This window comes from Chiloscyllium plagiosum, unplaced genomic scaffold (genome assembly GCF_037043375.1).
Source record: "Chiloscyllium plagiosum isolate Xiang-an unplaced genomic scaffold, Cpla_swu_hap1 HiC_scaffold_9, whole genome shotgun sequence".
In the NCBI taxonomy this organism is placed as follows: domain Eukaryota; kingdom Metazoa; phylum Chordata; class Chondrichthyes; order Orectolobiformes; family Hemiscylliidae; genus Chiloscyllium; species Chiloscyllium plagiosum.
Genome location: NW_028270147.1, coordinates 5470262 through 5496083, shown reverse-complemented (window position 1 = coordinate 5496083; position 25822 = coordinate 5470262). Strand labels below are relative to the sequence as shown.

General features: G+C 44.0%; 1 protein-coding gene across 1 annotated transcript in view; it reads left to right on the top strand.

Annotated features, from left to right (window-relative positions):
• Window positions 1–25822, top strand: part of dnai3 (dynein axonemal intermediate chain 3) — a 131542-nt gene that overhangs the window by 32646 nt on the left and 73074 nt on the right. Inside the window, exons 7-10 of the mRNA XM_043700114.2 lie at window positions 2904–3094; window positions 9911–10035; window positions 14222–14311; window positions 14740–14829. Coding sequence (XP_043556049.2) covers window positions 2904–3094; window positions 9911–10035; window positions 14222–14311; window positions 14740–14829 — 496 coding nt within the window. The remainder of the gene's footprint in view (window positions 1–2903; window positions 3095–9910; window positions 10036–14221; window positions 14312–14739; window positions 14830–25822) is intronic.

Genomic DNA, 25822 nt, shown 5'->3' with positions numbered 1-25822 from the left:
AGACAATGAAGTCTAATTTGAAGGGTTCATGACTGAGATTAAATAAATTGGTCTTGCATTCCCATTGGCTTCTCCTATTTCTTATTGCTGTGCTGGCCCCTTGCTGACAATGTTTAAAAACACATCAGTTGGGCGTATGAACTGATGATACTCAGGTCAACATCAAAGTGTCTAATATGGATGCCCTCACTGTCTCTAAACTGTTGATTGTTTATCCAACATCCAGTATTAAGCTGGCAGTAAATTCCTCTGTCTAATTATTGGGAAGAGCAGAGCCAATGTCTTCAATAATAGAAAACAAAGAACTGTGGATGCTGGAGATTGGAAACAAAAGCAGAAATTGCTGGAGAAACTCAGCAGGTCTGGCAGCATTTGTGGAGAGAAAGTGGATCAGGTTGTAAGTTTGCTTACTGAGCTTGTAGGTTTGTTCTCAAAAGTTTCAACACCATGCTAGGTAGCATCATCAATGAGCCTCTGGTGAAACGCTGGCGTTCTGTCCCACTTCCTACTTATGTGCCTTGGTCTGTTGTGGTGGGTGCTATCCATCCAGACTACTCTGGCCCCTAGGCATCATGGTAACCCACAAACCTTCCACTAAGCTGAAACAGCTGCTGCTGAATCCAATGACCCCTTACCAACAACCAGCAGAACAAACATCATTTACTAAAATACCCTGCAAGGACTGCAATAAACATTACATCAGACACCCGGGCAGGAAACTACCCACCACGATACAGGAACACCAATCAGCCACGAAAAGACATGACCAACTATCACAAGTATCCTTACATGTAGACAAAGAGGGGCACCAGTTCGACTGGAACAATAAATCCATTCTGGGACAAGCTAAACAAAGACACACATGGGAATTCCTAGAGGCCTGGCATTAAAACTGGAACTCCAATAACAAACACATTGAATTGGACCCCAATTTACCAACCTCTCCGAAACACAACCAGAAGTGATATCACCCACCAAAACAGACCAAGACACATAACTAGCAAGTGAGACAGAATACCAGCGCTCTGTCGGAGGCTCACTGATGATGTTACCGAGCATGGTGATGAAACAGCTGAGAACAAACCTGCCAGCTCAACGAGCAAACTTACAACCTGAACCTCAACCTGAGCTACAAATCTTCTCAAAAATCACAGAGAAAGTGGAGTTAATGTTTTGGGTCGAGTGACTCTTCTTCAGAACTGAGATGATGAAAGGTCTGATGAAAAGACTCAAAATATTGACTCTGCTTTCTCCCCACAAATGCTGCCCAGACCTGCTGAGTTCCTCCAGCAGTTTCTGTTTTTGTTTCAGATCTCCAGCATCAGCAGTTCTTTTATTTTTATTTTAGCGAGAGCATCTAATGGCTGCAGACCTCCTCCGAAGGTAAGTGTATTGGAGGAGAGAGGTGAGGGAAGAGAGGTGAAAGGAAAGGCTAAAGTGCAGAGAGTAAGATTTATCTCCAAATAATAGATTGTGGGTTCTGTAGGCGGTGATTCTGATTAATAGGCAGAACAGGTCAAAGTAAAGACTGCTTGGAGAGGAATTTACAAGAATTCCTATTTGAGTTAAACTGGCCTCGATTATTTTCAATGTATTTGACATCTCCCTGGCAGACAGGAGGGAGATTTAGAAACTGCTTTGTTAAATTGCAAAGTGACTGTGTGGGGCAGGGGCCAATTGTTTTTTTTGCTAGTCTGGCCTTTTCATACCTTTGCATTAACAACATACTCTGCTCCACCAGATAGACACAGGGTCATCAGAATAGGAGAAGGCCTTTACGTCCCTCAGTAATGTCCTGCTATTCAACAGTATCATGGATGGTCTGCAACCAAAATCCAAGCTCCCACTTTACCAGGGGTCTCTCAATATCTTTGTCAGACAAAAAGCTATCGCACTTAGTTTTAAAATTGGTAACTGCTTCAGTGATGTTTTTAACAGAGACTATCCAGCATTCTGCTGCTCATTGTGTGAAGAAGTTACAAATGAAGAACTCACTCTTATTCTAGGCAACTCCACAAATTCCAGGAACTCCCGATCCCTATCCCCTGCCACAATCAGAAAATGTTTCCCGCAGTCTACCCAAACTGTTCCCCTTGATGATTTGAAAATTCTTTTGTCATTGTCAACACTCAATTGGTTCACTCCTTGGAGTCTTAGAGATCTGCACCACGGAAAAATGCCCTTCGGCCATTGAGTCAAAAACAACCATCAAACTATTCTAATTCCACTTTCCAGCACTTGGCCCATTTCCTGGAATATTTTGTACATGCACACACTACTTCAATGTGATGAGGTTCTCCCACCCTTACACGCAGTGAGCTCCAGATTCCCCATCACCCTCTGGGTGAAAGTATCTTTCCTCATATCCCCTCTATTGGATACCTCCTTGATCTTCTATACCTCTCCAAGGGAATACGAGCCATGTCTATATGGCCTGTACCTAGGACTTAAAGCCATGTTATCCCTGATAGCATGCTAGAGCTATGGAGACATACAGCACAGAATCAGACCCTTCGGTCCAACCAGTCCATGCTGACCATGTTCCAAAACGAAACTAGCCCCACCTGCCTGCGTTTGGCCCATATGTCTCCAAACCTTTCATGTAGTTATCCATATATGAACCACTCTATGTAAAAAGGTTGCCCCTCATATCCTTTTTAAGTCTTTCTCCTCTCACCCTAAAAATATATCCCCCAGTTTTGAACTCCCCCACTGTAGGGTAAAGACCCTTGTCCTCCACCTTATCAATGCTCCTCTTGATTTAGTGAACCTCTGTAAGGTGAATAATCAACAATAAGGTCTAATCAACCTGTGCTATAGTCTTTCCAAGCCCCATTTAACTTGCCTGAGGTATATAGCTCAGGAACTGATGCAGTCTTCGCAAAGTTACACTTGTATTCCAGGTTTGAGTCAGCCCTACAACAAAATGAGATCATGGATGTCTTTTACGATGACTGGAGAGGACTTTCGGATGAAGATAGTACATTTGGAGGGAAAGCAGATTGCCATCTAAAGGAGTACCAGTCTTTCACAGACCTTCAAAAGAGCCAAGGGAAGAGGATAAGCCACATTGAATGGCACCCGATCATTCTGGGTAAGGTGGATTTTAGCAAGACTGAAGGTCGGCTCTTGTAAACATCAGAGCTGAAAATGTGTTGCTGGAAAAGCGCAGCAGGTCAGGCAGCATCCAAGGAACAGGAAAATCGACGTTTCGCGCATGAGCCCTTCTTCAGGAAGCCCTCCTTCCTTGGATGCTGCCTGACCTGCTGCGCTTTTCCAGCAACACATTTTCGGCTCTGATCTCCAGCATCTGCAGACCTCACTTTCCCCTCTTGTAAACATCAGCCAAGGTTCATACAAACCAAGAGTAGGCCACTCAGTCTCTTGGGCTTATTCTGCCATTCAATAAAATCATGGCTGAGGCAGAAGTGGGTACTGCAGATATTGGAGATTAGAGGCAAGATTAGAGTGGTGCTGGAAAAGCACAGCAATTCAGGCAGCATCCGACAAGCAGCAAAATCGACGTTTCGGGCAAAAGCCCTTCATCAGGAATAAAGGCAGAGAGCCTGAAGCGTGGAGAGATAAGCTAGAGGAGGGTGGGGGTGGGGAGAAAGTAGCATAGAGTACAATGGGTGAGTGGGGGAGGAGATGAAGGTGATAGGTCCGGGAGGAGAGGGGGGAGTGGATAGGTGGAAAAGGAGCTGGGCAGGTCGGACAAGTCTGGACAGGTCAAGGGGACAGTATGGAGCTGGAAGTTTGAAACTAGGATGAGGTGGGGGAAGGGGAAATGAGGAAGCTGTTGAAGTCCACATTGATGCCCTGGGGTTGAAGTGTTCCGAGGCGGAAGATGAGGCATTCTTCCTCCAGGCATCTGGTGGTGAGGGAGCTGCGGTGAAGGAGGCCCAGCACCTCCATGTCTTCGGCAGAGTGGGAGGGGGAGTTGAAATGTTTGGCTGCGGGGCAGTGTGGTTGATTGGTGCAGGTGTCTCGGAGATGTTCCCTAAAGCGCTCTGCTAGGAGGCGCCCAGTCTCCCCAATGTAGAGGAGACCGCATCGGGAGCAACGGATACAATAAATGATATTAGTGGATGTGCAGGTAAAACTTTGATGGATGTGGAAAGCTCCTTTAGGGCCTTGGATAGAGGTGACGGAGGAGGTGTGGGCGCAGGTTTTACAATTCCTGCGGTGGTATGGGAAAGTGCCAGGATGGGAGGGTGGGTCGTGAGGGGGGTGTGGACCTGACCAGGTAGTCACGGAGCGAACGGTCTTTGCGGAAGGCGGAAAGGGGTGGGGAGGGAAATATATCCCTGGTGGTGGGGTCTTTTTGGAGGTGGCGGAAATGTCGGCGGATGATTTGGTTTATGTGGATGTTTGTGGGGTGGAAGGTGAGCACTCGCACCAATCAACCAAACCGCCCCGTGGCCCAACATTTCAACTCCCCCTCCCACTCTGCCGAAGACATGGAGGTCCTGGGCCTCCTTCACCGCAGCTCCCTCACCACCAGACACCTGGAGGAAGAATGCCTCATCTTCCGCCTCGGAAAACTTCAACCCCAGGGCATCAGTGTGGACTTCACCAGTTTCCTCATTTCCCCTACCCCCACCTCACCCTAGTTTCAAACTTCCAGTTCCACACTGTCCCCTTGATCTGTCCGGACTTGTCCGACCTGCCTAGCTCCTTTTCCACCTATCCACTCCACCCTCTCCTCCCTGACCTATCACCTTCATCACCTCCCCCACTCACCCATTGTACTCTATGCTACTTTCTCCCCACCCCCAACCTCCTCTAGCTTATCTCTCCACGCTTCAAGGCTCTCTGCCTTTATTCCTGATGAAGGGCTTTTGCCCGAAACGTCGATTTTGCTGCTCGTCGGATGCTGCCTGAACTGCTGTGCTTTTCCAGCACCATTAATCCAGAATCTGGTTTCCAGCGTCTACAGTCATTGTTTTTACCGCCATGAGTTGAGTTCCTGTCTGTTTCCTGCCTAAAAGGGATCCTATTGGCATTATTCAAAGAATCACGGAAAATTTCTCCCCAGTGAATGCTTATCCCTCAACCACTGTCAATAAAACAAATTAAATGGTCATTAAATAAGCATTTTTGGAATGAGTGCACTGATAATCATAGCTCATTGTTCTACAAGTCCCTGCAAAATGCATGAAATCTCAATTAAACCACCAAGATGACAAGATTGTCTGACTGACTACTACTCAAGACAAAGCAATTCACACCAAGTTTCACAATGAGCAGATAATAACTCTACTGACAGTGAACAAAGAGAACAAAGAACAAAGAAAGTTTACAGCTCAGAAACAGGCCCTTCGGCCCTCCAAGCCTGAGCCGATCCAAATCTACTGTCTAAACCTGTTGGTCAATTCCTAAGTATTTGTATCCCTCTGCTCCCCACCTACTCATGCATCTGTCCAGACACATCTTAAATGAATCTACCGTGCCTGCCTCTACCACCTCTGCTGGCAACGCGTTCCAAACGCCCACCACCCTCTGTGCGAAGTACTTGCCGCGTGTATTCCCCTTAAACTTTCCACCTCTCACCTTGAGAGCATAACCTCTTGTTATTGAATTCTTCACCTTGGGAAAAAGCTTGTCTCTATCCACCCTGCCTATACCCTTCATGATTTTTTAAAGTTCAATCAGGTCCCCCCTCAATCTCCTTTTTTTCTAATGAAAATAAACCTGACCTACTCAACCTCTCTTCATAGCTAGCACCTTCCATACCAGGCAACATCCTCGTAAACCTTCTCTGCACCCTCTCCTAAGCGTCCACTTCTTTTTGGTAATGTGGCGACCAGAACTGTACACAGTATTCTAAATACGGCCGAACCAATGTCTTGTACAATTTTAACATGACTTGCCAGCTCTTATACTCAATACCCCGTCCAATGAAGGCAAGCATACTATATGCCTTCTTGACCACTCTATCCACCTGTGCAGCAACCTTGCACAATGGACCTGCACTCCCAGATCTCTCTGCCCATCAACTTTTCCCAATGCTCTTCCATTCATTGTATAATTCGCTCGAGAATTAGTCTTGCCTAAATGCATCACCTCACATTTGTCTGGATTGAAAGCCATCTCCACTTTTCTGCCCAACTCTCCACTCTATGTATATCGTCCTGTATTCTTTGACAGTCCCTTATGCTTTCTGCTACTCCACCAATCTTCATGTCATCTGCAAACTTGCTGATCATACCAACAGTGCCCACTTCCAGATCATTTATGTATATTACAAATAACAGTGATCCCAACACTGACCCCTGTGGAACACCACTGGGCACCTTTCTTCATTTCGAGACATGCCCTTCAACTACTACTCTCTGTCTCCTGTTGCTCATTGAGTTCTTTATCCACCTAGCTAGAACACCCTGCACACCATGTGACTTCACTTTCTTCATTAGTCTACCATGGGGAACCTTATCAAATGCCTTACTAAAGTCCATGTATATGACATTTACAGCCCTTCCTTCATCTATCAACTTGGTCACTTCCTCGAAGAACTCTATTAAGTTGGTAAGGCACGATCTCCCCCACACAAAACTATGTTGCCTATCACTGATAAGCCCATTCTTTTCTATATATAAATATAAATAGAGGGGCTCTCTGCCTTTATTCCTGATAAAGGACTTTTGCCCGAAACATCGATTTTACTGCTCCTCGGATGCTGCCTGAACTGCTGTGCTCTTCCAGCACCACTAATCCACATAGATATCTGTCAGGGCCCCAGCTATTTCCTCTCTCACCTTCCTCAACAACCTGGGATAGATCCCATCTGGTCCTGGGGATGTGTCCACCTTAATAACCTCTAGCCTACCCAACACATCTTCCCTACTTATGCCGACGTGATCCAGACTAATCAAACTTCTATCTCTAATCTCAAGATTCATCATGTTCCTCTCCTCAGTGAACACTGATGCAAAGTAATCATTCAGAATCTCACCCATTCTCTCAGATTCGACCCACAGCCTTCCTTCATTATCCTTTAGTGGACCAATCCTTTCTCTAGTTACCCACTTGCTTCTTATATTAGAATAAAATGCTTTGGGATTCTCCTTAATTCTGCTCGCTAAAACTATTTCATGGCCCCTTTTAGCCCGCTTGGTTCCTCGTTTAAGACTTGTCCTACTCTTCCAATATTCCTCCAGGGACCGTTCTGTTCTTAGCTGCCTGGACCTTATGTACGCTTCCCTTTTCCTCTTGGCTGGTCGTACAATGTCTCCTGTCATCCACGGTTCATGAATCTTGCCCTTCCTATCCTTTACCTTCAATGGGACATGCCTATCCTTCACTATCTTTAATCTATCTTTGAAAGCCTCCCACATATCAAATGAGGACTTCCCTTCAAATAGCTGTGTCCTATCTACATTTCCCACCTCCTGCCTAATTTTGATATAATTGGCCTTGGCCCTGTTTCGTACTCTTCCCGTAGGACCACTCTCATCTTTATCTACGAGTATTCTAAAACTTGCAGAATTGTGGTCACTGTTCCCAAAGAAATCCCCCACTGCAACTTCTACCCCTGTCCTGGCTCGTTCCCCAGTACCAGGTCCAATATGGCCCCTTCCCTCGTCGGACTATTGACATACTGAAGGAAAGGAATTCTAATCTACTACTTGCAATTTAACTATGTCCCTTTATAAATAAAACCAAGATAATGCTTAAGATGAGGAAAAGACAGATGATTTGACACAGATGTCATAGGTCAAAAAAAGAAATGTGTACAGAGATTGATTACAAAACTGACGATTAAAAGTTGAGAATACAAGGGTAGATTAAAATTACTCTCATAGTTCCTTTTGAATTTTGCAATGATAACATCTGGAAAGTGATGGTCATCCTTCACGTTGATCTGCTAGCCCTAGGTCTGGGGAATTTTTTCTTTGAGCTTTCTTGTTTCTCATGTTTTTTTGTCTCCCACATGGAGAGGGGGGCACAAAGGAGATTTTTTTTAGGTTCACAGCCTCTGGGTGTCTCTGGCTGACCTAAACCTGTATAGTATATTTGTAGCAAACAGCAGCTCAATGAATCCAAGGGCTGTCATCAAACAAACTTTTCTTAACTCAAAGACTTTTTGTTGCTACTCCATCTCAAAGTAATGATATTGCTACTTTGAAAAGCATCATTGTCTTGCACAGTTCAAAATGCGTACGATTTGATTTTTATACATTGTAAAGCTCTCCTGATATTTGAGCAAAATATCAAAATAACTAGGTTTCCAGTCTAGTTTATAATCCAAAATGTGGTCCGTCATTGGAGAAACTCAGCAGGTCTGGCAGCATCTGTGGAGAGAGTTACAGAATTAAAATAGCAAGTCCAATTTGATTCTTCTTTGGAAAACATCTGAAGAAGAGTGACATTGGAACGGAAACTGTTGTGTTTATTTCAGATCTCCTGAAGTCACAGAAATTTGCTTTTATCACCTGTTTATTACCTCACTACAGTTTATTGGAGGTTTGTGTGCACATATTAGCTGCAGTACTCCTTCATTTGCAATAATTATAACTTTTCCAAAGTACGTCACTGTGTGTAACATGCATTGGAACATCCTGAAATTATGAAGGGCACATCACAACTGAGGTACAGAACAGGAGATATGAAACTTACTAGAATAGATTTTACACAATCTCTCAAATCAACTCCAGTCTTTCTCTTAGCACAGCACCAATACCTATCAGATAAAATAAATAATATTGGAGCTAAATCAGTTCTCTCAGTGAGACAAGGTGCATATCATTGAGCACCAGAGACACACATATTCTGCCAAATCCATCCAGTCTTAATGAATGGATAACTAATTGCAGGCTGTCCTGAACTCCTTGTGTATACAGACTTATCCAAGATAATAATAAAACAATTGGAATAAAATAATACACAGATTCTTTGTAGACTGAGTGGGCTAAGGTATATTCTGTGAAGTATTAAAGAATTTTATATGGTATCCAATTAAAACATATAAAATTCTGAAGGTGCTTGAGGCAGGTATGATAATCCCTACAAGACTCAGGGGGAATCATTAATTAATCTCCCTGTGGAGCTTATTGAGTTTGAGATACCTACTGGAACTCATCACCTGAGTTCTTTATAAAGCAGATCCAGAAGTGGGTTTGTAGAACTGTCTGTCCAGTCTGGGACTAGCCTTTGTACACCATGAGTGGTGGCTCTGTTTTGATGTTCAACAATAAATTATGTTCCTTTCCATTTGGGTTTCCTGAGATATTCCAGCAGGCTAGTTTCTGAGAAGCTGTTTCTCCCAGTGGAGCACCATAGAGCAAGATGTCACTCTCCAAATGAGGGGTGGGCCATATAGGACTAAGGTGAGGAGAAATTTCTTCATCCAGAGTATTGTGATTTGGAGATGCTGGTGTTGGACTGGGGTGTACACAGTTAAAAAATTACACAACACCAGGTTATAGTCCAGCAGGTTTATTTGGAGGCACTAGCTTTTGGAGCACTGCTCCTTCATCAGATGGTTGTCACAACCACCTGATGAAGGAGCAGCGATCCAAAAGTTAGTGCTTCCAAACAGACAGAGTATTGTGAATCTTCGAATTTCTCTAGCCCGGTCAGATGCAGATGCTCAGTTGTTGAATAATTTCAAATCAGATGTGAATAGATTTCTGAATATTGAGGGATATAGGGGAACAGGTGGAAGAGTGGGGTTAAGGTAATAAATCAGCCATGATCCTATTGTGTGGGGTAGCAGGCTTGAAAGGCCAAATGGCCTGTCCTACCTTTGATCTCTTACGGCCTTCATTCTGAAAAGAGTAACTGTTTTTATGAACGCTGGTATTAGTTTTATCCATGTATACATTTATAAATCCATAATTTATCCAAATTAGTCATAATATTATCCATTACACAAATTAACTGTGACAATTCTTGTGTTTGTAATCAGGGCTCGTGGCTGTGTCAGTTGTCGACCGCATTACTATGGAGGACAGGATTAACCTAACCAACACATTAATCCGCAGTCATTCATATATCCTGTTCTGGAATTTCACCGATCCCATCCACCCACAGGTATCCAAAGGACTTTTGCACAATACGAGAGAAGTGGTCAAAGACAAAAATATTCATAAAGCTCTTTGTGTCATTATAACACAGTTTACAATCTCAGTGAGATACTAGGCCTTGGTATACAGATAAAATGCTGCAGTTCAAGAGGGATATGATTTGATGCTGGAGGAGGAATTACTGTACATAAAAAAATGTACATTAGCTTTGTACATAACACAACCCATACCACTTATAAGTATAATCAAGGCTGAGATTCACAGGTTTTTAATCAGTAAGGGAATCAAGAGTTATGGATAAAGGCAGGAAAATAGAGAGGAGAATTATTAGAGCAGCCATGATCTCATTGATCGGCAGAGCAGAATTATACAACTCGCAAACAGACCCTTCAGTCCAACTCATCCATGCCAACCAAATTTCCCACTTGTCTGTGTTTGACCCATATGTTTGTAGCCCTTTCCTATTCATGTACCTGTCCAAATGTATTTTAAAAGTTGTAACTGTACCTGCATCTACCACTTCCTCTGGCAGATTATTCCACAGACACATCACCTTCTGTATGAAAATGTTGCCCATCAGGTCCCTTTTAAATCTTTCTCCCCTCATCACAAAAATATGCCCTCCAGTTTTGAACACCCCAACCATAGAGAAAAGATCTTTGCTAATTCGCCCTATCCATGCCCCTCATGATTTTATAAACCTCTATTAGGTCACCCCTCAACCTCCTACGTCCCAATGAATAAAGGCTCAGCCTATCCAGCCTCTGCTTACAACACAAACGCTCCTGTCCCAGTGACATCCTGGTAAATCTTTTCTGCAGTCTCTCCTTTTAAGGATATCCTTCCTACAGCAGGATGACCAGAACTGTACACAATACTCCAAAAGTGGCCTAACCAACATCCTGTACAACCACAACGTGAGATCCCAACTCCTAGACTCGATTCTCTGAGCAATAAAGACAAGCATGCTAAATGTCTTCTTAACCATCCTGTCTACCTCTGATGCAACTTTCAATGAACTATGTACATGAACCCCTAGGTCTCTCTGTTCTACTACACTCCCCAGGGCTCTACCATTAATTGAGTATGCCCTGCCCTTTGTCGTCTTAGCAAAATGCAATGCCTTTATACTTGATAGGCTAAATGGTTTATTTATGCTTCTAGGTCTTATAGTTTTAACTGAGCAATCAAAGACTGAACAGACTGGGTCATTTCCCTCTGCTAAGGTTTCTAAAATCATCGGGAAGGTACCCAGTAGATATTGAGGGAATGTTCTGAATATTTTACTCCAGAAGTGGGGAGAATTTTGAAACATTGATACGACTGGGGGAATTGAAAGGAATATTGATGCATGGGATGCTGGATAAACACACGAGAGAGAAAGGAAAAGAAGGTTATGGGGATAGGGTGAGACGAAGAGGGGGGCGAGGGAGCTCAAACAACTGTACCTACCAGTTGGAACAAACCATCGAATCATCAAATCCCTTCAGTGTGGAAGTAGGCCCTTTGGCCCATCAGGTCGACAGTTTGTTCCAACTGGTAGGTACAGTTGTTTGAGCTCCCTCGCCCCCCTCTTCGTCTCACCCTATCCCCATAACCTTCTTTTCCTTTCTCTCTCGTGTGTTTATCCAGCATCCCATGCATCAATATTCCTTTCAATTCCCCCAGTCGTATCAATGTTTCAAAATTCTCCCCACTCCTGGAGTAAAATATTCAGAACATTCCCTCAATATCTACTGGGTACCTTCCCGATGATTTTAGAAACCTTAGCAGAGGGAAATGACCCAGTCTGTTCAGTCTTTGATTGCTCAGTTAAAACTATAAACCTAGAAGCATAAATAGACCATTTAGCCTATCAAGTATAAAGGCATTGCATTTTGCTAAGACGACAAAGGGCAGGACATACTCAGTTAATGGTAGAGCCCTGGGGAGTGTAGTAGAACAGAGAGACCTAGGGGTTCATATACATAGTTCATTGAAAGTTGCATCAGAGGTAGACAGGATGGTTAAGAAGACAGCAACCCTCTGAAGAGCATCCCACACACCACCCCCAGCCTTGTATATCCCATGGCAAATTTACCTAGCCAACACATCCCTGGACATTATGGGCAATTTCCTATGGCCAGTCCACCTAACCTGCACATCTTTGGACTGTGGGAGGAAACCGGAGCACCCGGAGGAAACCCACGCAGACACATGGAGAATGTGCAAACTCCACACAGACAGTCACCCGAGGGTGGAATTGAACCCGGCTCCCTGCTGCTGTGAGGCAGCAGTACTAACCACTGAGACATCATGCAACCTAAATGACTTGGACTTTCCATATACCTACAAATGTCTTATGTGTTACAGATTTTGTTTTAGTTGTGCCCATATCCTTTTGGTTCTGAATCCACGGAATCACAGGATGGTTACAGCACAGAAGGTGGCTACTCAGCCCTTCATGCCTGCACCGGTTCATCCAAATGAGCATTATTACCCAGTGCCAATCTCCAGCCATTTCCCCATCTCTTGCACATTATTCTTACCTAAATAACCATCCAATTCCCTCTTGAGTACCTCCATCGAACCTGCCTCCACCACATTTCGAGGCAACACATTCTATCCCTAACAGCTCACTGCTTAGAGACATTTTTCCTCACATTACCCTTGCATAATTTGCATATCAGGGTGAAAGTGAGAGCTGCAGATACTAAATACAGGAGTCAAGATTAGAGTGGTGGGCTGGAAAAGCACAGCAGGTCAGGCAGCATCCAAGGAGCAGGAAAATCGATGTTTCGGGCAGGAGCCCTTCATCAACCCTTCATCTCATTTGCACATCACTTTCAGTCAATGTCCTCTTGTTGTAGCTCCATTTACGAGTGAGAACAGCTTCTCCCTATCTACCCAGTCCACTCATGATTTTGAACGCTTTATCAGATCTCTTGGATCGGAAAGGTTTAGAGTGTATGGGCAAACACAGACAAATGGGACTGGTTCAATTTGGGAATCCAGGTTAGCACAGACAAGTTGGACTGAAGGGCCTGTTTCTGTGCTGTATGACTCTATCATAGGTATCAAGGAATAATGAACAAGGGCAGAAATGGAGCTCAGTCTACGATCAGCCATGATCTCATTGACTGCTGAAATAGGCTTGAGGGGCTGAATGGCCTCTTTTTTTAGCAATATGGTTGTGGACGTTATGGTTAGACCAGGAGATATAGGATCAGATTAAGCCATTCGGCCTATCAAGTCTGTACCACCACCTGATCATGACTGATATGTTCCTCAACCCAGAGGGCAGTAAGGAGTCAATCATATTGCTGTGGGTTACGTAGGCAAGACCAAGTAAGGATGGCAGATTTCCTTTCGTGAAGGACATCAGTGTACCAGCTATGCTGTCACTCACAATCAGCAACAGCCTCATGGTCACCATTAGATTCTTCATTCCAGATTTTTAATTGGATCCAAATTCCACCATCTGTCATGGTGGGATTTGCACCTATGACCCTAGAACATTTTCTGACTCTCTGGATTAATAGCCTAGCTGGTAATACTGCTAGGCCATCATCTGTTCTTCTGTTGCACTCAATATCAGTTTTTTTGTCCTTTCTCCCTGATGTTGTTATGAAGCGCCCTGCTGTGTTAGCAATCTCTCCATTCACAGCATTCCTTTATACTGTGTTCTTCTGTAATGCAATGGTTACAGTCTTGTGCAACCCCGCATTATAGAAACAATGCCTAAAGTGTTGCCGATGTAACTGCATTACAGCCAATGTACGTTATAAAATTTCGCGCTGTAGCAACAGTTTCCCCAATTTGTCAATCATTACTGTGAATTTGCATGACAGAGCAACCTGACTGAAACTATCACACAGTGCGAACACTTATTGTGGGATCGTGTTAGTTTGTGGATTCACTTGAACAACCGTTCCGACTGGGTGTATAGTTTCAGTTACGTCACACTGTAAATTTTTGCTATAAATTCTGTGTTAGGATTGAGCCCTCCACTATCACCTGATGAAGGAGCGTTGCTCCGAAAGCTAGTGTGCTTCCAATTAAACCTGTTGGACTATAACCTGGTGTTGTGTGATTTTTAACTTTGTACACCCCAGTCCAACACCGGCATCTCCAAATCTAAACACATAATGTGAGTGGACAGATTTTGGAATCGGTATAAATGTTTGTCTTTCCTGTGTTTGATTTTTGTTTAGATCATGCTGAAGGCACCAGATGATATTTACTGCTTTCAGTTTTGTCCGACTGACCCAAATATTTTGGCTGGAGGCTGTAAGAATGGCCAGGTAATGTGTAAATTCTAAAGCGTCAAAGGAACAAGATCATACTTTAACATCTGAGAATAGTTAAAATGTAAAATCAATCACTAAATTAAAGCAAAGTTTCTCGGTGTAACTGAAGAAGCCGTGATTGGTGCAGGTACCTGACTTCCTCTGATCCACACTCAGTTGCCCTGTCTTCAGCTATCTAGCTCTCTCTGTTTTGCAATTCCTTCTTGAAACTCTAGTCTTGCCTCCCCCCCCCCCACCCCAACCTTAAGATGCTGTTTAATACTGACTCCCTTTAGCTGAGGTTTCAAACCCTTTGTAGTTTCATTTGAGAATAGCATGTGTCATGGAGTTTGGGAACATCTCACTACATTAAAGGTGCTATGTAAATACAAGTGGTTGTTGTAGTTGTTGCTGATAGTTGTTCTCTGTTTTTCCTGGCTCAGGTGGTGCTTTGGGACATCTCTAACTTTGCGAGCAGATTACAGGGCAACCTTCCAGCAATAAAACCTGAGGCCGTCAAGTCCAATCTGTTGGTGAGTGAGATGGGACGGTGATGGTCTGGTCACAGCATGTTGCAGCTGGACCATAGTCATTCATTTCACATGTACCTCAGCACCTGTGACCCCCAACCTCAACTGGCACATAATGACCAAGGTCTCATTGGCTAATCCCCTGCCTCTGTTTGACCTATCCCATACTCCTAGCATTGATTAACAGACAAGTCCACCTCCCCTCCCCAGTACCCCACTCTGGTATCCCCCTCCAGCCCACTGCACGTCCACTGGATCTCTTTAGATTACTCACCTATGTCCTTTCGGGAAGGAAATTGCCATCCCCACCTGGTTGGCCGTACATGTGACTCCAGACCCACAGCAATGTGACTGACCCTTCACTGCCCTCTGGGTAATTTTTGATGAGCAACAAATGCTGGCCTAGCCAGCAACACCCTCATCTTGTCAATGAATAAAAGAAATAAAATCACCAAACAGAAGAAATCTCCCAAAGAACAAATTTACAAGGAAATTACACTGAGGAACAAAAACTAAAGAGTGTTCCTAATGGATATAATCTTAATCCTAATATAGGCTAGATTAGGATAGCAAATGAAGACTGGAGGATAGCAAATGTGGTTCCCTTGTTCAAAAAGGGGAGTAGGGATAACCCTAGTAACTATAGGCCGGTGAGTCTCACTTCTGTTGTGGGCAAAGTCTTAGAGAGAATTGTAAGGGATAGGATTTATGCACATCTGGATAGGAATAATGTGATCAAGGATAGTCAGCATGGTTTTGTGAAGGGCAGGTCGTGCCTCACAAACCTTATTGAATTCTTTGAAAAGGTGACGAAGGAGGTTGATGAGGGGAAAGCGGTAGATGTGGTATATATGGATTTTAGTAAGGCGTTTGATAAGGTTCCCCATGGTAGGCTACTGCAGAAAATACGGAGATATGGCATTGAGGGTGAGTTGGAGGTTTGGATTAGGAATTGGCTGGATGGAAGAAGACAGAGGGTAGTAGTTGATGGCAAAGTTTCTTCATGGAGTGCCGTCACTAGCGGTGTTCCGCAAGGATCTGTTTTGGGACCATTGTTGTTTGTCATTTTTATAAATGACCTGGAAGAGGGGTTAGAAGGTTGGGTGAGCAAGTTTGCGGATGATACGAAAGTCGGAGGAGTTGTTGACAGTGAGGAAGGATGTGGCAGGTTACAGCGGGATATAGAGAAGCTGCAGAGCTGGGCAGAAAGGTGGCAAATGGAATTCAATGTAGCTAAGTGTGAGGTGATTCACTTTGGGAAGAATAACAAAAAGATGGGGTACTGGGCTAATGGTCGGATACTTGGTAGTGTGGATGAGCAGAGGGATCTTGGTGTCCATGTACACAGATCTCTGAAAGTTGCCACCCAGGTAAATAGTGCGGTGAGGAAGGCATATGGCGTACTGGCTTTTATTGGTAGAGGAATTGAGTTCCGGAGTCCTGAGGTCATGATGCAGTTGTATAAGACGCTGGTGCGGCCGCATCTGGAATATTGTGTGCAGTTTTGGTCGCCATACTATAGGAAGGATGTGGAGGTACTGGAACGGGTGCAGAGGAGGTTTACCAGGATGTTGCCTGGTATGGAAGGAAGATCGTATGAGGAAAGACTGAGACACTTGGGGCTGTTTTCATTGGAGAAAAGAAGGTTTAGGGGTGACTTGATTGAGGTGTACAAGATGATTAGGGGGTTAGATAGGGTTGACAGTGTGAACCTTTTCCCGCGTATGGAGTCGGGTATTACAAGGGGGCATAGCTTTAAATTAAGGGGGGGTAGATATAGGACTGAAGTTAGGGGTAGGTTCTTCACTCAGCGAGTCGTAAGTTCATGGAATGCCCTGCCAGTAGCAGTGGTGGACTCTCCCACTTTATGGGCATTTAAGCGGGCATTGGATAGGTATATGGAGGATAGTGGGTTAGTGTAGGTTAGGTGGGCTTGGATCGGCGCAACATCGAGGGCCAAAGGGCCTGTACTGCGCTGTATTCTTCTATGTTCTATGTTCTATGTTCTATTAGTAATAGTGTAAATGGTAGAGTTTATGAAGTGTGTTCAGGAGAATGACTCTACAGCAGTATGTTGTGGAACGCTGGATCCAGCTTTGGAGAATGTTGGCATTTGTACCTGGGTCTCTGGATTAATAGTTCAATGATAATACCACAAAGCTATCACCTCCCTCAAGCTCCGTGTTTTTCAAGAGACCAGTTATCTGCTCACCCCATGGTCCTGGCTGAAGAATGGCCTGCAATGCATCCACACTAAGCCTTCATCTGGGGTTTCTGTAGTGGAGTCATCAGCCATGGAGGGTAACCCTTGTCCCTCAGTAACCATCCAGTCCTTGAAGGGAAGCAAGAACATGAGAGTCCTCAGGGCACAGACATCATCACAGCTCCCAGCGTTCCTGGGGCAGACTTGTAAGAAGTGGCCTTGATGAAAACAGATTGCTCGTACATTAATGGAATGGAACACTTTCTTGTTGATGAGTCAGTCACGTTAAGATATGGCACTCTCAATGTAAGGTGTGTATGATCTATAGCACTCTGCATCTAGGGGAAGCTGAGCTATGTTGACCAAGCCAGGCCTCAGCCCTTTTACAAGAGAAAAGGGAACAACCAGAACTTGTATCAGTAACAGCCTTGATACGTTTGTGGGTTGTGGTTGGTAAAGACCACATGATTTTCTTTTACTTTTTTTTCATTGTGGTTCAAACTGAGAAAAAGACTGTTTTACAACAGTGAATGCAGGAAGGAAGAGCTGGATCTTTATAAAGCAGATTGCTGAGTCTCATTGTAAGTCATGTTTACACTGTTGCTTTGCAAGCGATGAGAAAAGGAATAAACCAACAGCTTGGTGCTTATAAAATAAGATTCGGCTTTGTAACAGGTTGCTGATTGGTTTGTGGAATTGTGACCAATTGTGGATGCCAAAGGTTATCAGCCTGACAACAATGCTGTGATTGGTTCCCGGGTAGCTGAGCAGCTGTGGTGTGAACAATACAGTGAATGGGCTTCAGACCTCTGCAAGAGGAGGTGATGCTTTTTCTCTCTTTCTCTCTCTCTCTCTCTCTCTTTCTCTCTCTCCAGCAAAACACCTGAAGTTTAGGAAACCCAGTTGTCTCCCACCAATTACTGCTTTTAACCAAGAAGTCAGAAACATTATCGCTTGTAAACCAGTCGCTCTGTGCCTCTTGTGGAAATGTGAAAGAACCTCAAGTCATAGAGCCACATAGCACGGAAACAAACCCTTCATTCCAACTCATCTATGCTGACCAAATTTCCCAAGATAAACTAGTCCCATCTGCCTGCATTTATCCCTCTAATCCTTTTCTATTTGTGTACTTATCCAAATGTATCCTAAATGTTGCAACTGTACCTGTATCTACCACTTCAGGGGAAACGTTTAAGGGAGATGTGCGAGGGAAACCTTTCACAGAGAGAGTGGTAGGAGCCTGGAACCCACTGCCAGAAGAGGTGGTGGAAGCAGGTACATTGGTACCATTGAAGAGGCTGCTAGATAGTTACGTAAATAGGGAGAGAAAAGAGGGATATAGACCGAATAAGGGCAACAGGTTTGTGTTTTAGTTCAGTGCATGATGATCGGCACAAGCATGAAGGGCCGAAGGGCCTGCTCCTGTGCTGTACATCTCTTTTGTTCTTTTGTTCCACAGACACCACCCTCTGTGAGAAAACATTGCTCCTTAGGTCCCTTTTGAATCTTTCTCCTCTCACCTTAAAAATAAGATCTATTAATTTGTAATAAATAGTAGTTTTTGTTAAGTACAGAAACCTGGTCTGTGTGTTTTCTGTGGATCTGTGTCTAACAGTCAGGTAAACAAGGGACTTTGTGTATTTGATAAAATTTTAACTCTGTGATAACTCTGGGGCATGATTTCCAGTGTACTACTGCAATGACCAGAATCTTTGTCCCACATACCCGGACACTACATGCATTTCACATGCAGATAACTGTGATTAAAGATGTCTTCAACCTATACCAGGTCAGTGTCTGATGAATGCAGTTGCCTCTTGGACAGTGTGTCCAGCAGGCTAAGATAAAAGGTAGGGAGGAGGGACTTGGGGGAGGGGCGTCGGAAATGCCCCAAGTCCCTCCTCCCTACCTTTTATCTTAGCCTGCTGGACACACTTTCCTCATTCCTGAAGAAGGGCTTATGCCCGAAACGTCGATTCTCCTGTTCCCTGGATGCTGCCTGACCTGCTGCGCTTTTCCAGCAACACATTTTCAGCACTGATCTCCAGCATCTGCAGCCCTCACTTTCTCCTCTTGGACAGTGTCACACAAGTTGAACTCACCTGCTCTGACAGAAAAACAATACTTATACAGCCAACTCCAGGTGTGGTCATAGCCATTTCCATGTCTGTCATACACTTGTGATTAAGATTAGTCTTGAAAACAACACAGTGGGGGGGGGTGACACCCGAGTGGTATTATCACTGAACTGTTAATCCAGAATCCCTGGGGATACAGGTTCACAATCCCCCACGGCAGATGGTGGAATTTCAATTCAGTGAAAATCTGCAATTAGGAGTCTAATGATGACGTGAATCCATTGTCAATTATCGGGAAAAACCCATCTGGTTCACTAATGTTCTATAGGGAAGGAAACTGCTGTCTTACCTGGTATGGCTTATATGTGACTCTAGACCCACAGCAATATGGTTAACCCTTAACTGGCCTCTGGGCAATTAGGGATGGGCAATAAATGCTGGCCTAGCCAGTGATGCTCTCTCTCTGTGAATGAACAATAAAAACAAAACAGTTCATGCTCGGCAGAATGAATCACTGTTTCAGCCTGACAATCCAGACCCTCACATCCCTCCCTGACCCAACTGTCCATGTTCCTTCCTTGCACACCCTGTGAATTCAATGTTGTGTTTCCACTGCACATTTCCACCCTACTCTTTAATATAAGTCTTCCTTTCTGAAAACCATCTCCTGACCTTCGGCCCTAAGTTTAACCATTCCAACAATCCAGCTGCACTGTCCCCAGCTGAAGTCTGGGTGTTGTGACTGTCGATAACGCAGCCAATCATATAGTAACCCATGTCATCCAATCCAATAGTCTCCCATCATGTCTCCCATATATGTCCCCTGCCCCACCTCCCTGATGTCCTCTCTGCATCCCAGTGTGCTGCCAATCCCTACAACTCACTTCCCCACCTTCTTTACCGCAGCAAAGATCCCTGATAACCCACCCACCCTCCATTCCCCCACTCATGACGTACATTGACTGTCCTCCAGGACTGACCGTGTCCTTCTTATTTGCATGAACAGCCCTGTTAATGATCATAAGATAAACAAACAGAATTAGGCCATTCAGCCTATCGAGTCTGCTCTGCCATTCAATCATGGCTGTTAGGTTTTTCAACCCCATTCTCCTGCCTCCTCCCTGTAACACTTGAACGCCTTACTATTCAAGAACCTATCTATCTCTGAGTTAAATACACTTAATGACTTGGCCTCTACAGCTCTCTGCAGCAATGAGTTCCACACATCGCCACTCTCCTCCTCATCTCGGTTCTAAGGGGTCATCCCTTCACTCTGAGGCTGTACCCTCAGGCCATAGTCTCTCCACATTCACTCTATCCAGGCCTCTCAGTATTCTGAAGGGTTTAATCAGATTTCCCCTCATCCTTTTAAACTCCATCATGTTTTGACCCAAAGTCCTCAACCACCGGGGCAAGTTCTACACCACTGGGATCATTCTCATAACAACACCCACCCCCCCACCCCCCAACTCCAGCACATCCTTCCTTAGATATGGGACCCAAAACTGCTCACAATATTCCAAACGGTCTGACCAGAGCCTTATACAACCTCAGCAGTGCATCCTTGATCTTGTATTCTAGCCCTCTCAATGAATACTAACATTGCATTTCACTTCTTAATTGCCAACTGGACCTGCATCCTAAACTAGGTTCCTAAACCCTGTGTGCTTCAGATTTCCAAAGCTTTCTGCTGTTCAGAAAATAGTCTACATCTCTATTCTGATAGATGATTGACCGTGCTGCTGACAGATATAGAGAGTCTCTTCAGTCTGGCTTTGAGCTGGCTGGGTGACTTGGTGTCAGGATATCAGCCTCTGTGCAGTTATTTCACTGCCATTGACTGACTGTGGAAACACCCCAACTGTCAGAAGTCCCTCTTAAGCTGACTGAGGACTCCTCCTTGACTGAAGCACGTTTAGAGCATCAGTAACTGTCACATGCTGCAGGGGTGAGATTGACAGGGCTCGGTGCTACACAGCAGCACATCCACCCCCGTCACCTAATCTCTGCCGCCAAAAAGGACAAGCTGCCTGGCTTTGTGTCTGAATGAAACAGCAAGACAACACAGGGGGGCACTGAGACCCCACTGGTTCCTCAATGAGGCGGCAAAGCACAGAACGAAGGAGAAGGCAAAACAGAGGCACTGTGACACATCAACGCTGAGAGAGTTAGCAAACATGAAGTAAAAACCATGTTTGTGCCAGCTGCCTCTGAACACAATAGGTTTTCTGAGTAAGAAGTACTCTGAAAAGAATGTGCATTAAATTTAAGGGACAGATCCAACCTTCTTGCAAAAGCACAAGGGAATTATATGTGTTCCATAGTTATTCTTGGCAATTGTGCAAACCCACTTAAAAAGGAGCCACAGGATTTTAGTGTGGGAGGCCTCAGTGTTTATTGATTTTTACAGGAAATGACAGCAGGGCGCAGTGTGGAAATGGTTACAGATTGTACTTGACTTCAGTCCACAGTTCCCCATCTGTGCAGCACTGTGCTTTACTGAAGCTGGGAAGATTCTCCTTTACAGGGTAACAGCTGAGTCTAGCATGGCAAAAAAAATTATATACAGTACAAAGGTCCCAGACCCTCAAGCATTTCTGTCTCTTACTAAGTGAGCTACCAGCCATCATCTGTCTTTCATTTTTTGATTTGATTTGATTTATTCTTGTCACATGTACCTCGGTACAGTGAAAGGTTTTGTTTTGCGTGCAGTACTGACAGATCATACCATACAAAATATATAAGGGTAATAGAACAGAGCGAGGAATATGATGTTACGGCTGCACAGAGAGCGAGGTCAACGTTAAACTTGAAATTTAAAGAGGTCCATTCAGAAGTCTAATGATAGTGGGGAAGAAGCTGTTCTTGAATCTGTTAGTACGTATGGTTCAGCTTTTGTATCTTCTGCCTGATAGAAGAGATTGGAAGAGATTATAACCGGGGTGGGAGGGGTCTTTGATGATGTTGGCTGCCTTCCTCAGGCAGTGGGAAGTGTAGATGGAGTCAATGGATGGAAGGTTATCTTGCGTGGTGGACTGGACTGTGGTCACGACTCTCTGTAGTGTCTTACATTCTCTCACCCTGTCTCTCTTGCTTGTGAGCACCATACATACACTCTGGGACTCTGTTCCACATCCCTCCAACTCTTTTCACTCTCCCTTCAACTTCTCTCTTTCCCTTAAAATCATGGTTTTCTTATTCTTATTTAAAGCTTATGAACATTGCTGGCTAACCAATATTTATTGCCTGCTCCTAATTCCTGGAGGAAGCTGGCCGTGAGCTTTTTTTTTAGCCAATGCAATGGGAATTAAGGGTTTGTGAAGCATCTGTGCAGAGGGAAACAGGGTTAACAGTTCAAATTCTGTATCATTGTTTTATCAGTTCTAAAGATCAGTCACTGGACTCCAAACATTAACTCTGATGTCTTCCCATAGATGTTGCCAAACCGACTGAGTTTCTCCAGCAATTTTTATTTTTGGTTCAGATTTCCAGCATCCACATTTCTTTGTTTTATTATAAGGATTTATGACATTCCTGTGGGTCTGGAGTGACATGTAGGCTGTACCAGGTCAAGGCAGCAGATTTCCCTCTCTGAAGAGCATGAGTGAATCACATGGGTTTTTACAACAATCGAGGATAGTTCTCACAATCATTATTAATTACACCAACTTTTCATGGTTGCAGTGTTTGGAAGTGGTTTTACATAATTTATGAAACTTAGCGACTAAGTCTGTGGGCCATTGCTGTCTGTAAGTGTGTAAGTTAAGTTAGTCTCGCCTGACTGAATCTGTCGACAATAACCGTGTCTGTTCCCCTGAAGTGCATTCCTAATAGCAAACAAGTATTGACATTAAATTTTGAATTATTTAATTTGATTTGATTTATTGTCACATGTACCTAAATACAGTGAAAAGCTTTGTTTACGAGCAGTACAGGCAGATCATAGTAAGCAAGGACATAGAGAGCATAGGGTGAATAAAAAACTTAGAGGCATACAGGCTACATTGCACAGGGCGTATGCTAGGTGAGATCAACACTAGCAAGATCAGCATTATTTGAAGTTACAGAGACCATTCATCAGTCTAATAAAGGCCAGGAAGAAACTGTTCCTGAACCTGCTGATGTGTGTGTTCAGGCTTCTGTATCTCTTGCCTGATAGAGGAGGTTGTCAGAGATCATTACTGGGATGGGAGGGTCTTTGATGATGTTGGCAGCCTTTCTGCAGCACCAAACTGTGTAAAGGGATAGAAAGTTGGCTTCTATGATGGTGTGGGCTGTGCACACCACCTTCTATAGTATCTTACGGTACTGGGCAGAGCAGTTGCCATACCAGGCCGTTATGCACCCAGACAGTACGCCTTTGATGGTGCATCTGTAAACATTGTTGAGGGTCCTTATGGACATGCCAAATTTCCTGAGCCACCTGGGGAAGGCGAGGTGTTGTTGTGCCTTCTTGACCGTCACTTCTACATGGGCTATCAGGACAGGCTATCAGTCTGTGTCACTCCTAGGAACTTGACACTAGGATGCAGGTACACACAGCAATAAATGCAATCAGTCTGCAATTAGTTCTTCTGGTGACTGTGAAATGATGTGGTCTCTTCCGAGCAGCATTGTAACATTTTCTGACAATTAGTTAGCCACCTATTCATTGGAACTGGGGACTCTATTATCACGGAGATTTACAGATGGATTATCATTGCTGCTGTGTTCTGTCCACATTTTACAATTAGTTTGGGAATTACTGTGATGCCTGAGAGACATCAAAGTGCAAGTATGTGAGTGCAGATGGATCAAAGCAGCTGGTTTTACATGAGGAATTTACTTTTTCTCAGCTGCCATGATGAGATTTGAACTCAAGGCAGATATTGGCAGCTCCCCTCAGCAAATGGCTTTCCTGCACATCCTCAGCCTATCTGTGATCCAATATGAGAGGGTAAAACCGAGTCTTATCTCTAACATATTAAAGCTCCTCTGAATGATAATTGACTGTGAGATCCTGACATCACTGGATCTGTGACCAATTGACTCTTCAGATGGTGAGGCCAGAAATTAGATCTCCAGAACCTTCCGTGAACCAACACAATCACTGGCAGAATAGTTTATTTTTCGAGACAGCAACCTTTAATGTGGTTAAAGTTGTTTGAGTTTACAAGGCTCTGAAGGGCTTAGTATTTTTTTGAGTGCAATAAGTTCTTCCTACCATGATAATGTCATGTGGGCTTGTTGAGAGAGTAAAGTAAGATCTCGTGGAAAACAGATTTAAGGCTCAGTGCTCCCACCATTCTTTGTAGTAAAGTAGAGTCTATTCTTATAATCTGTGCATACAAGCAGAAATACAATTAACTACATCTTGTTTACTCCACAAGATGTCCCATTAGACAGGAATGTGGCTACTCTCACAAACACTCAACCACATAAGCCCCTAAAGAAACTCTACAATGATGGAAGCATGCACAACCTATCAGACCTATGTACTGGAAGGCAGGTAGTTTAGATATACTTTTAATGTGTCTTTTTCAGTTTGGATTTTTGAATTTGAACTAGTGGTATATGGGTTTTCTGTGTGTCTGAATGGGTTTAATGATTAACTTACAAGTATTTCTGTAGCCATGATGATTTTCTTTTTAAATACAGTGTGAGAGAAACTTCCTGGAGAGTAATGGGTTTGTTTATTTGCATTGGGATAATTTTATGAGTGATCAAAGTAAACAGTTGTGTATTAGATTCCTATTTAGAAGTTCAACGATTGACTTTTGTTTCGGTTTTTACATTAGATTAGATTATATTAGATTAGATTACATTAGATTATATTACAGTGTGGAAACAGGCCCTTCGGCCCAACAAGTCCACACCGACCCGACGAAGCGAAACCCACCCATACCCCTACACTTACCCCTTACCTAACACTACGGGCAATTTAGCATGGCCAATTCACCTGACCCTGCACATCTTTGGACTGTGGGAGGAAACCGGAGTACCCGAAGGAAATCCACGCAGACACGGGGAGAACGTGCAAACTCCACACAGTCAGTCGCCTGAGGCGGGAATTGAACCCGGGTCTCAGGCGCTGTGAGGCAGCAGTGCTAACCACTGGGCCACCGTGCCGCCCACCAACACTTGTGGTTTGGGGAATTTTTCTTATGTTTTCAGTTTACGCATTTCTTGGCTGAAGCTGGGTGTGTAAATCAGTTGCTTCTGAGAAAGGAAGTTAGTTGGAATTGTAATGAATAGATTCTGGATTAGTGGTGCTGGAAGAGCACAGCAGTTCAGGCAACATCCAAGGAGCTTCGAAATCGACGTTTCAGGCAAAAGCCCTTCATCAGGAATAAAGCACCACTAATCCAGAATCTGGTTTCCAGCATCTGCAATCATTGTTTTTACCTCTTTGTAATGAATAGATGTCCACAGTAGAAAGAGTTGATTAAAAGTTCCAAACTGGAAATATTTGATTAAAACTCTAAGAGGTTATTTCAAGCTGAGACTATTTAAGCTCAGTTGTATCAAGTCCTAGTGATGGGCTGTCATAAACCCTGGTGAGACCACACTTGGAATATCGTGTCCAGTTCTGGTCAACCTATTATAGGAAAAATGTGAAGGCTTTGGAGAGGGTGCAAAGAAGGTTTACCAGGAAGCTGCCTGGACTGGAGGGCTTGTCTTACAAAGAGAGATTGGCTAAGGTCAGACTTCTCTCTCTGGAGAGAAGGAGGAAGAG